Genomic DNA, 13043 nt, shown 5'->3' with positions numbered 1-13043 from the left:
CCAAGCTGCCGTAGTTGAAGAGGGCCAAAATGGTTCCAGTGGGGATGGTGAGGGGGATGAGCGGGGAAAAACGCCGCGCACGCTTCCTCGCTATGATCCACTCTCTTCTGGGAGTTCCGAAGGGAGAGAAGGAGCTCGGCTGAAGGTGCGGCTGGCACGTCTCCAGATGGAGGCTGAGGAGAAGGCTCAGAACCGGCGGGTTCAGCTTGAAATAAGGAGGCTGGAAATAGAGGCGGACAAGGCCGTTAGGCTCCGACAGCTTGAGCTGGAGTCACAGTCTCAAGCCTCATCTGTCTCTGCTGTTCATTCCGGTCCCACCTCCACGTCCACTTCTGCTTTTAAAATTGATAAGTGCATTTCTTTAGTGCCCACTTTTAGAGAAACTGAGGTGGATACATACTTTGCAGCATTTGAACGAATCGCTGGCGCGCTGCAGTGGCCTAGTGAGATTTGGCCTCTTTTGCTACAGTGCAAACTGTCCGGCAAAGCTCAAGAGGTGGTGGCTGCTCTTTCTTTAAAGGACAGTTTAGATTACTCGTGTGTTAAAGCAGCTGTCTTGAAGGCATATGAGCTAGTTCCAGAGGCCTATAGGCAGAGGTTTCGCCAGCAAAAGAGATTGCTGTCGCAGACTTATGTGGAGTTTGCAAGAGAAAAGGGGGTTCTCTTTGATAAGTGGTGTGTTGCGTCAAAAGCGACTGACTATGACGCTCTGCGCGAACTAGTTTTGTTAGAGGACTTTAAGAAATGCATTCCTGAGCGTATTGTGCTGTATTTGAATGAACAGAAAGTGACGTCACTAACATCTGCTGCTGTTCTTGCTGATGAGTTTGTACTCACTCACAAAGCCTCATTTACTGACAGTGAGAAGCCACGGGTTAGCCCTGTGCAGCAGCGCCACACAGCTAAAGAGTCTGGGTCCAGGGAACACCGTGAATGTTTTTACTGTCATAAAACCGGACATGTGATTGCTGACTGTTTAGCATTAAAACGCAAAACATCACATGCTCAACCACCCAAAGGGGTGGGTTTTGTAAAAGCTGAGACCCGTCACGAGGACCATGAGTGTGGTGGTAGGGTGCCTGACCCCTGTTTCGAACCATTCATTTTTGATGGCTTAGTATCGCTAACAGACAATCCATCAGAGTTAAAACCTGTACGTATTTTAAGGGACACTGGAGGTTCTCAAACTGTCATCCTCTCAAGTGTATTACCATTTTCTGCTAAAAGTGAATGTGGTTTTAATTCTGTTCTGCGGGGGATAGAGATGGGTTACGCTCCTAGACCAGTTCACAGAATTTTTATTAAATCTAGCCTTGCTACAGGATTTTTCCCTGTTGCCGTTTGCCCGGCCTTGCCAATAGAGGGTGTGGCCATGCTGTTGGGCAACGACATCGCAGGAGGGGTAGTGCTCCCTCGTCTGGAGGTTTTAGACAACCCCCTGAATCAGAAAACTTCTGATGTGTCTATGCACCCTGGGCTGTATCCAGCCTGTGCAATTACTCGAGCACAAGCTCGGAAAGATACTGATATTGCCCTCTCTGATTCTGTGTTGATGTCCTCGTTTTCCGGGGAGAATGATGTACCCACTAACAGAAACAATGTTCTGTCACCTCCAGACTCTGTGACGCCCGAGGAGCCTGATCCATTTCCTAAGGACTCTGTACTGCCTTTGACTAGAGACCAGCTGTCAGCAGCTCAATTAGCTGATGAAACAATAAAGAGCTGTTTCAAACGTATGGTAAGTGCTGAGCAAGCCAAAAAGGAGCAACAAGCCTATTTCATAGAACATGATGTTCTAATGCGTCAGTGGTCTCCACCAGGTGCAGAAGGTGCAGATTGGAGTAAGGTCAAGCAGATTGTAGTGCCCTCTGCGTACCGGCAGAAGATCCTGGCCCTTGCCCATGAAAGCCAGTGGTCAGGACACTTGGGCATCACAAAAACATACCAGCAACTATTAAAACATTTCTTTTGGCCTGGTATGAAGCGTGATGTTTCTAAATTTTGCAACAGTTGCCATGTATGTCAGATTGCAGGTAAACCCAATCAGGTCATACCCCCGGCTCCGTTGTGTCCCATTCCTGTAGTGGATCAGCCGTTTGACCATGTCATAGTAGACTGTGTGGGTCCACTACCTAGAACAAAATCAGGAAAGCAATACCTACTCACGATCATGTGTGCCGCTACCCGCTTCCCCGAGGCTGTCCCGTTACATAAAATTACAGCGAAATCTGTCGTTAAGGCGTTGACAACCTTCTTTTCAGTGTTTGGCTTGCCTAAGGTCGTACAAACCGACCAGGGCTCGAACTTTCAGTCTAAGGTATTCAAACAAGCAGTTAGCACTCTGGGTGTTAAGCATATTGTGTCCTCTGCTTACCATCCTGAATCGCAAGGTGCATTAGAGCGGTGGCACCAGACCTTGAAGACGATGCTACGCAAATACTGCCTGGAGAGTGATAAAAGCTGGGACGAGGGTGTTCCATTTGTGTTATTTGCTGCCCGTGACGCCGTTCAGGAGTCACTTGGGTTTAGTCCCTCTGAGCTAGTATTTGGCCATAGGCCACGGGGACCCCTCAAAGCTCTGAAAGAGGCGTTTTTGAGCCCACAAGGGGTTTTCAAAACAAACGTCAGCAGTTATGTAAAACACTTCCGTGAGCGTTTGAATCAAGCCAACGCTCTGGCTAAGCAACACCTTGCCGCGTCACAGGGAAAGATGAAACGCCATTATGATAAGGCTTCTGTTAAAAGAACCTTTCAGGTGGGTGACCAGGTTCTCGTGCTCTTGCCTGTCCCTGGCTCAGCCTTGTCTACTAGGTATAGTGGCCCATTTAAAGTTTGTGAAAAGAGAGGGGAGACAGATTATGTAATTTGCACTCCCGACCGCAGACGCAAAACACGTGTCTGTCACGTAAACATGTTGAAACTGTACCATCCGCGGTCAACACCAAAGCCTGCTGGGCTCTGTGCTCCTATTGTAGCCTCAAGCCACCTGGAGGAAGGAGGGGCGGATGGGGGTGATGGGTTAAAACTATGTTATCCCACCTGTTCTAGACCCCGTTTGTCTAACTCTGAAATGCTAAAAGCATTGCCGGGTTTGCTTGAGCATCTGATTTCAGAGCAGCAAGAGGACATAATTGCCTTAATTAGGGAATACACCTGTTTATTCGGGGATGTGCCAACTGCCACTACGGTGCTAGAGCATGACATTGATGTCCAGGGCGCTAAACCTATTAAGCAGCATCCTTATCGAGCCAGCCCCCATAAGCGCGTGCTCATGAAACAGGAGGCTGACTATCTGCTGCAACATGGTTTAGCGAAGCCCAGTCAAAGCCCCTGGAGCTCGCCTTGTATAGTGGAGTCTAAGCCAGATGGCTCGCCCCGTTTTATTACAGACTTCCGGAAGGTGAACTCTGTGACTGTGGCTGACTCACATCCTCTCCCAAGGGTTGAGGATTGTGTAGACAGTATTGGGACTGCTCAGTATGTCTCCAAGTTAGATCTTCTTAAGGGTTACTGGCAGGTCCCTTTAACTGAACGTGCCTCTAACATCGCTGCCTTTGTTACACCCGATGATTTTTTACAGTACACAGTCATGGCTTTCGGCATGTGTAACGCTCCTGCCACCTTCCAGAGGCTAGTAAATAAAGTCCTCCGTGGTCTGTCCAACTGCAGTGCCTACCTAGATGATCTAGTAGTTTACACTGAAACATGGCAAGATCATTTGGAAACGTTACAACAGGTATTTCACCGTTTGGCACAAGCTACCCTAACTCTCAACTTAGCTAAGTGTGAGTTTGCCAAAGCTATAGTGATGTACTTAGGCAGGGAGGTGGGACGTGGACAGGTCCGGCCCATAGATGCCAAAGTGGAAGTGATTAAAGAGTTTCCCACGCCTACCACCAGGCGTGAGTTACGTCGGTTTCTAGGGATGGTGGGCTACTACAGGAACTTTTGTAAGAATTTCTCCTCTGTAGTAAAGCCATTGACTGACCTGCTCAGCCCAAAGGTTGAGTTTAGCTGGTCGAGTGAGTGTCAGGATGCTTTTGAGAGTGCAAAAGCCCTCCTCTGCCATTCTCCTGTGTTAGCTGCACCTGATTTGACGCGACCATTCAAACTCGAGGTTGATGCCAGTGCTGTCGGGGCTGGGGCAGTGCTGTTGCAAGAAGACTTGCTGGGTTTGAACCACCCCGTTTGTTACTTTTCCCGCAAGTTCAATAAAAATCAGTTAAACTACTCCACCATTGAAAAGGAGACCCTGGCTTTGTTGTTGGCTCTTCAGCACTTTCACGTGTACCTGGGGTCCAGCATGTTGCCTCTTGTTGTGTACACCGACCACAACCCACTTGTGTTCCTTACTCGCATGTTTAATCATAACCAGCGCCTTATGCGCTGGGCTCTGTTGTTGCAGGAATACAACTTAAGTATCCACCACAAAAAGGGGACTGAAAATATTTTAGCTGACGGTCTGTCCCGTTTGTAAACATGTTTTACTGCTTTTGTCTTTTGTTGTTGTTTATGCTCTGTAACGTTGGCTTCAGCCCAACATAGTTGGTATTTTAAGGGGAGGGGTGTTACGGCCGCTGGCCTCAGGTGGCCCCGCCTTCCTCCCTGGAATCTACAGTGCTCCAGGACTCACGGGGGATTGGCTGGCCCGGACATGTGCCCGCCCCAACTTCATGCGGATCCGAGCCTGTCAGACTACGCACACCATTGGCTGCCGCAGGAGCCTGGAGTACGACGGACAAGTGACACAGCTGTCTGCAGTTATGACAAGTGACGCAGCTGACTGCAGTTAACTGATAGTATAAAAGGCTGAGGAGTCTTCATTCGTCGAGGGACTTGTTGATTTGAACAGACTGTACAGAGAGTCCCTCCCTTTTGCCTTTTGCCTTCTGCCTGTGTTTTGTGTTGCCTCCTGCGAGACGTTTAGTAGAGCAGTGCTCTACTGGTGCTATTAATCGTGGTGTTTGTTTAAAGTTTCTCTGCTGCCTAGTGAGTTGTTTCACTAACGGATTTCAGTTGTGTTAATAAACCTTATGTTTGTCGTCCTATCTAACTCCTTGGTCTCTGGGCTCGTTTATGTTACGTCCGCTGCCGCCTAGCAGAGCCGGGCCGTAACAAAGGCTAATTTAATTTTAAAGTTAGTAGAACGCACAGGCAGGAAACTGATGGAAAGTCATAATTAAAGCTTTCTGCACAATTTTCACCTTCCATTAAAACACTTATGCTACTTTGCATTTTTAAGCATTTTTTGTAATCTTCAGGTGTACACATATTAAACTAGTATGGAAGAGTAGAAACTGCACATACTACAAAAGTATTCGCTCATCTGCCTTCACACGCATATCGACTTGAAGCCAATTGATTCTCCACAAGTTGGAACAGCTGAATTTGATGATCTGGACAGGTGAGTGAATACCTTTAGCAACATATAAACTAGTATATAAAAGTTGAAGATACACACAGACACAGTATATATGAACAACTCTAGAGTGACTGAATTGCGACAGAGATTTTGTTTATGGTAGAATGATTCACTCACATCAGCACATGGCACTCTCTTGATGGTTAAACTCCTGAAAGACAAAGGAGCAACAATGGTCATGCTCTAGAAGGAGAAGACGTCTTATAATGAAATCCACATCAAGCATAATAGAAACAAGCCGGACATAAAGGCAGGTGCTGGAGATGCTGAGGGTTGGCTAAGAGCAGGACATGAACAAAAATCTGAAGGAAACATTACAACAAAGCAAGCAAACACCAGACGTTCACTGAGGCGGTGCTGGTGTGGAAACCTTTTAGAATCAAACACTATGTAGGAGGTAACAGCTCCCCTCCTATATCCAACGACATCATGGATAAAAAGAAGAAATAGAAAAAAAAAAAAACCCTGCACAGTCCGAAGTCTAGCACTAGTCAGTTTTCCACATAATGTGAGGGAATCAGCACAAGCACCACATCAGTGACAAGTAACACAAACCCAAAGAAGTTAACAAAACAAAACACGTACATTTGTGCTAAATCAAACGTGCTCCCAAACTCCAGTTCATGGAGGTTGGGATTAGATCAGATTGAACACAAACCTGCTGATTATACCCAACACACAGACAATGGTTGATTTTCACATCAAGAATAATTCCATGACAAGCAGCTTATTTCAGGTGAATTCAGGTGGGATGGGGAGACATTGGTGTTAGGAAAGGCTAGAGTTAATGGACATGGCCTACCTCAGCTCGAGAGCTTGCTCCACACATTCCAACAGGCTCCTGCAACACGAAGACCTGATGTTTATCTGACTACAGGCCTGAATGGCCCAAGAAGGAATTAACCCAAGGTTTGATCACTGTCTATCATTTCAAACTCAGGCTTAGAGCACTCGTTTTTGTGCCAAGGGTTATTTCCAGTTTACCTACCATCAAACACAACTCACCCAGTTATATGCTTGAAGAGTTGCAGCAGGGATTATATACAGTTGTGGTCAAACGTTTACAAAGCCTTTTAATGGACTTTTAATGATTTCTTTTCTTTAATGACTTAAAAAAAACAAGATCTGGGTGTACAAGTTTGAATTTAATTTGAATTTTTGCAGATCCACACAGAGTCAAAAGTTTGGACACATCTTCTCATTTGATGTTTTTCCTTTATTTTTACGACTTTCTACACTGATGTTTTCAGTTTGTAACTACAAATATACGAAGCAAGATATATGGAATTATGTCGCGAAGAAAAAATTGATAAATAATTCTAAATACATCTTATATTTTCAAAGTAGACTTTGCGTTGTTGACAATGCTGCAAACGCTTTGCCTTCTCTCAATGAGCTTCATGATGTAGATGCCTGAAACATCATGTTGATGCACGCTCAATCATCCAGCTAAGGAAAATTCAAAATCGACACAAGCTTGAGGGAAATTTGCAGCTGCCCACATGAACAAGCCAAACGCCTTCTAGAGAAAGGTAGTTTGGTATGTGTGGAGGAGTAAAGGTGAGCCTTTCAAACCTGAGAACACTGTCAAGTGTAGTGGTGATAGCATCATGCTTTGGGGCTGTTTTGCTGCCGGTGGTAATGGTAGGCTACACAAAGTGGGACACTGCAGGACAATGATCCCAAACACACATCAACATACATCACTGGTTCTAGAATGGATAAAACAAACATGAAGCTTATGAAATCACCTTTCCAAAGCTCTGACCTCAACTGAGGTCGGGTCTGTACCAGGAAACCAACCAATTTACCAAGTTTTCCAAGAACAGTGGTTCGATAGAATTACACCAGAAGCTTGTTGATGACTACCAACAGTGTCCAGTCACAACTTGTTAAGAAATATTTAAACAAAACTGCATATGCAGCCAGCATATATACTTTGACTCTATGTGGATTAGTGAAAATCAAAACTTTATTTAAAGTTTGGTGTTTTTTTTAAGTCATTAAAGATGTTGTTGTGTTGATTAAAGCCCAGAGTGGACGTAAACATCTGATCACAACTGTAAACGATTCCTTTGTGCACATGTCATCATTTTAAAAACAAAATAAAAGAAATTAAATAGAATATGCAACCCTCTTTTTTTCATAAATATACACTTATTGGCCACTTTATTAGGTACACTTGTGGGTACACTCGATTTTTGCCGGTCGTTGCTCATTAATGCAAACATCTGTTGGACTTGAAGTTCAAACTGAGCATCAGGAAGAGAAGTGACGTGTGAGACGAGTGTACCCATTTTCTGACAGCTGCTTCAGCAGGATAACGGTCTTAAAAATGACAGCGAGTTCACTGTGCTCCGCGGTCAAAGGTCTCAGTGCAATCCTGGATGTGCAGCAGCAGTGCATGCAATGCCATCATGTCAGTTTGAACCGAAGTCTCTAAGGAATGTTTTCAGCACCTTGTTGAATCTTTGGCATGAAGGCAAAAGGGTCCAACACAGCACTACCAACGTGTACGTGATAAAGGGGCCAATAGTATAGTCTCCATTATTTTAACTGGCACCTGGAAGTATCCAGACATACGGAGCATTACTTCATTATCACAATCTGTGAATAACGCAGTTAGATTGGATCAGCTGGAGGGCAGAGGCACAAACTAACTAAACAGAGTCTGCAGTTGATTCGGGTTTTGTTTGTTTATTGTTTGTTTATTCATCCACTCTTACTGCAAACAGTTAACGTATGCAGTTAGAATAAATCATACTAAATTTCTTTTTGTTTATTTGTTTTTACTACAGGTTACTCCTCATTGCTCTGGGAGGACACTCTGTTCTGTTGGTACCTGCAGTAATACTGTTCTCATACTGTATGGATAAGCTGGCATTCTGGCCACATAGGAACCACATGTCTACTTTTATGAGTTACGATTTATGGTGCTACATCCTGGAAAAAATACCGAAATCACTCCATGTTGGCTGAACAAAGCAAACACCTGCTAAAATAATTCATGCAAAGTTTTTTCTAAACTTATACATGCTACCCATCAGTTGGATTTTGTAAATAAAAACAAAACAAACAAAAATATAAAAATCCAGATAAGTTAGCCTAGCCCAGTCTACAAATGACTGATGTGGCTACCTGCTACCTGACAGAGTAACAATCAACCACAGCAGAACACAACTTCCCTCCAGCTGATCCAATCTAGCAACTTTTTAAATGCACCTTGTTATATTATAGTGTGCAGTGTGCCAATGTGACATCTCAACAGCCAAAAGCAACGATATTTAATAAGCAACTGAAGAAAGATGAAACAAAGGTCTTACGGTGAGCCTCCTTCATCTCCAGACAGACTCCAGTCATCATAACAGGCCTGTAGAAAGGAAAAGCCAAACACAACCTTTGGTCAAATCCGCGTGTTGTCATGGACTGAATGCCATCAGTATACCTGCAGGAAACATGCATTACCAAGTCAGGATAAGGCTCTGTCACTTTCCTCAGCGGAGGCCCAAACTTCACCTGGTCAACTGCAAAAAGAACACAACACTGGGCTTAGCACGCTAACAAAGGCAGACCAACACATTCACACACAATCCCGGTACTTTCACAGTGTTTACGGTGCACCGATTCCCATCGATGTGCACTCCAGAGATAACCTGTGACATCAGCAGTGAACAAGGGCCGAGTGAAGTCTGCAGACCTGACCCCACACATCAGGTGAGCACAGATATCCGAGAATAACATTTTTACTCGATGACAAAGTGTCATTGAGAAGAGACGTCTGAACACAATAAACAAGGTACCATCAAAATCATCTGGAAGAATCAAAAGGTTTATAAGCATTTAGGGGCTGATAAATCGTAGCTACTGGTTTCAAATGAGAGACAAGATGACAGCTAGTTTAGAAGCTCCCACAGTAAAGCTTTTTAAAATGACATTAGATGGCTTATTCTACCTGTAGTATATCAGAGTATGACATTTGTCATTAATGTTAAAGCCTGGAACACGCCTGTGTGTGGGGAGTGACAGCTGACATGCATCACAGTACCGCTGGAAGAAGACACGCCTCCTTCAATTCAATAGAAGTATTTGTATTCCTAAGTATGTGTGTGTGTCTTAATGCTCAGTCAAAGTGACACTTTTGATTGCAGGTCAGGCAAAGTAACAAATTGAATGAACATATGCTTGAATTGGAATGTATCAAATGTACACTGATATTGAGTCAGGGCCCAAACAGGGATGGAGCTGGGTGCAAAAAACAGCATCACCAGTCAAAGAAATTTAAAAATTAAAAAGAAAAAAAAAACCACACTGAAATTATGATAAGAAATAGAAATGTGAGGTAAAAAGAAAAGGTTTCACTGTTGGTATTCAGTCAGTTTTAGGGTGTTAGCAATTTAAACTAAAAGTCCAAGATGATAGGAATACCAACAGCCAGGTAATAAGACAAATAAGAACAGGGCACAAAATGTGACCAAGGAGTATTTATAACATCAGTTTAGGCAATTCCTTGCACTGCTTTCTTGAGGCAACAAGTCAAAACATCAAGTAATGGCACGATATGCATCAAATCTCACCACTAGATGTCATTAGACTGCAGTTAACTGGATTCTGTCTTTTTACATCTCCCAATTCAAGTGGAGAATCTCAGCTACTACTGCTGTACATGTAGTACACAGTACTGTGATGTCATTACTGTACAGGATGAAACAAGGTGAAAACACTGGTTTCCATAGTAATCAGATAGTTAGTTAGCAGCCCTTTCTTTTAAGATCGTTTAAACTAGTCATTAGTTTGTTTGTAAAGAAATTAGAAATTGCACACATGTGGCAGCATGCAATGTCTTCGACTAAGATCTGCAGAACAGCTTTTATTAGCATCTTGCCTCAGTTTCTCTAATGACTTCACTGTGATGTGAAAGGAGGAAGCACAGCGATCACATGATCATTTCGCTTTGAAGCAGGAGATGAGGAAATGACTAAACCAGAAAGCAGAAGCTGCTGCTGCGTTTCGGCTCAGTTACTTTGCAAGGTGTTGCTGAACGCCTGCAAGTGAATTTGAATAAGAAGTCCAAAGTTTTTCTGTTTGAAATGGGATCAAAGGAGCGGTCTACAAAAATGCTCTCAACATTTCAAAAGTTAATCTTCTGATTCAATCACCTCAACAAAGTGAATACTTTGGAAACTATTTTGCCCAGCAGTCATCGGTTGCTCATGTCACAGTTATGGTCAGTCATGTTACTGCATGAAGATCATCGTGCAGAAACATGCAGCAGAACACCAACACCTTACTGTTGCAGAGCAGGGCTTGGTGAAGGCTAATTACTGCATTACTGTATTTTCAAGTAATTATTTGTATTGAGTAATGCAGCAGAAGCTCAGCAAAGGACGACAGCAACAAGAAGATGATGGACAAAGGTGAGAAAACTGGTTTTCAGGCTCGTCAGTTGTAAAAAGGTTAGAAACTGCACATTTATCGAGACAACTTCCATCCAAATATGCAAAAGCTGGAGGGACACAGTGTAGCAGTAAGACTGAATGACCTTCCTATACTTCCCCAGACTCATGTACATGAACTGGCTGTGCTAAATAAACCAGTAATCTTGTTTCTGATACTATTTAATCAATACTAAAAGCATAGAGGTGTAACACAGACCATGGCACTAACAATATACATTGTATCAGTGTTGACAATGACAGATACAGTATATGATACATTGTAGCACCTGTGTAAGCCTCTAAAACCATACTGGTCAAAGGGCAGTGCAGGTGTTTGTGGCTTACGGGGCTGTGTCTAGCACACTAGACTACACTAGTAAGGGAAGTTGAGGTCAACACCAGACTGATTTATGATTTGGTGTGTGAATACAGTCTGTCACACCAGGAACACAAGCAGCCCATTGGCATCTGAGCAGTATGAAGTCAGACAGCAGGCATGTTCCCAGCGCCATCCTCTGACGAGGCCTCCGTCCCACACGTGTGGATGGTTACAGAGCGAGAGCAGCCGTCAGCACGCTCACTGAGGGGCTTTTGTTTCTATTCATATTCTACAAGCTGTTTCGCTGAATACAATGGGACAATGAAACCACTCTCCCAGTACAACCGACATATATTATATGTACACATATGTACACACAGGCACACATTCAGCCATCAAGTGCACTGCACGGTGTAGTGCATCAGAGACAAGCTGCAGGGTTTTTATTCCCTTTGTTCAATTCTAGCACAAAGCCGGTGACCTCACTGTGACGACGAGACGCCAGGAATCTCATCCTGCTATGTGTAAGGAACCACCCACTGTGTGCGTGTGTGTGGAAGGGGCGGGACTCACATTGTTGTTCAGACGGTGTCCTTTCCACAGGCAGGTGTTTCCCTGCTGACTGAATCTTGTCAGGAGCCATTACCCCAACCTGTCAAGACAGCAAAAACCGTACAGACACAAATCACTGCGGAAACAAGTCAATCCCAGCTTTTCCGAAGGAAGAGCATTTCTGTAAGTTCACCTCTGTACATCATCACAGTGGACTTGGAATCAAACAATCAAGATGTGATTAAAGTGCAGATTTTCAGTCCCCATCTTCAGAGGCTCACAGTGACTGTTTGGATGTTCTTGGATGAACTTTAGACTAAATGCAGGTTTCCTCCCTTCAGTGCTCTGTCAGGCCTTTACTGCAGCCACGTCCCACTGCAGCTGGTTTGCTGGTCACTCTCTACGTGCAGTTTTGTTTTCAGTCACTGACAAGCACGCTCTGTGGGGCTGATATCAGGTGACTGACTTGACCATTGGAAATTGAGAATTCTTGGGTTTAGCAGTTTGCTCGCTGTTATGTGCACAGTGAAGCTCTGTCTGGTTAGTTTTGCAGCGTGAGGTTATCGCCCTGTGCACTCCTGAATTCATCCAGCAGTCACATCATCAATAAACTCTACTGACCTGGCTTCACTGGCAGCCATGCATGCAACCGATCTCCTTCTCTATACTTTTGTCTTCTCGTTGTTCTGGTACAAGTTCATCTTTCCAGACTGGACATGCTCCAAAGGTGTTTTCAGTCAAAGTCTAATATGGCCTTCATGTTCCCGAGTGTAACCAGTGGATTGCACCTTGTTGTAAACTCTGTATTTCCATTTGTGAAGGCTTCTCTTGAAAACAATATTAAGACGACCTCAATCGATAGTGTTCTTGCAGAGTGTAGGTTTCCTTTTACCAAAGTACCAGATTGTTGATTTCCAGAGAAAAAGAACCCAAATGATCCATGTTGAAAGCTCCAGATATTTAGTCCGTTTAACTCCTTGTGAAATAGAGCGGAAACACGAGTGTTCAATCACTTTTAAGCATCTGAAATGGAACACCATGTTTAGAAAAGACACTAACCCTAAACAGGTAACACACTACTCGAATGAAGCTGCACGTTGATAACATCTTAATTGTTTGGTTTCAAATCCACAGTGTACAAAATCAAATGTCCTTATCCAGTGAGTTTAGCTACGCTGTGAGAACTGACCTCCAGCTCAATGTCATCCATGGTGTTTGTGTGGGGAGTGTGGAGCTCGGGGTTGTTGGCCATGTCCAGCAGCTCAATGATCAAGTTACGGGTCAACAGCTGTGTCACAAACGGATGCTAAAGAAA

The 13043-nt window shown here is 44.0% G+C and overlaps 1 protein-coding gene across 2 annotated transcripts in view; it reads right to left on the bottom strand.

The window, feature by feature from the left end:
- Positions 1-13043, bottom strand: part of map4k2 (mitogen-activated protein kinase kinase kinase kinase 2) — a 54580-nt gene that overhangs the window by 20591 nt on the left and 20946 nt on the right. For both annotated transcript variants that reach the window (XR_013971058.1, XM_080877989.1), the window contains exons 12-17: positions 12918-13034; positions 11750-11828; positions 8888-8946; positions 8746-8792; positions 6225-6263; positions 5540-5573 (exon numbers count right to left, since the gene is read on the bottom strand). Coding sequence is in view for 1 of the 2 variants with exons in the window: in XM_080877989.1 (XP_080734115.1) it covers positions 5540-5573; positions 6225-6263; positions 8746-8792; positions 8888-8946; positions 11750-11828; positions 12918-13034 (375 nt within the window). In the remaining variant the exon portion in view is untranslated. The remainder of the gene's footprint in view (positions 1-5539; positions 5574-6224; positions 6264-8745; positions 8793-8887; positions 8947-11749; positions 11829-12917; positions 13035-13043) is intronic.

This window comes from Rhamphochromis sp. 'chilingali' (assembly GCF_963969265.1).
Source record: "Rhamphochromis sp. 'chilingali' genome assembly, chromosome: 1".
NCBI classification, from domain to species: Eukaryota; Metazoa; Chordata; class Actinopteri; order Cichliformes; family Cichlidae; genus Rhamphochromis; species Rhamphochromis sp. 'chilingali'.
This window is presented reverse-complemented; position numbering and strand designations above follow the sequence as displayed.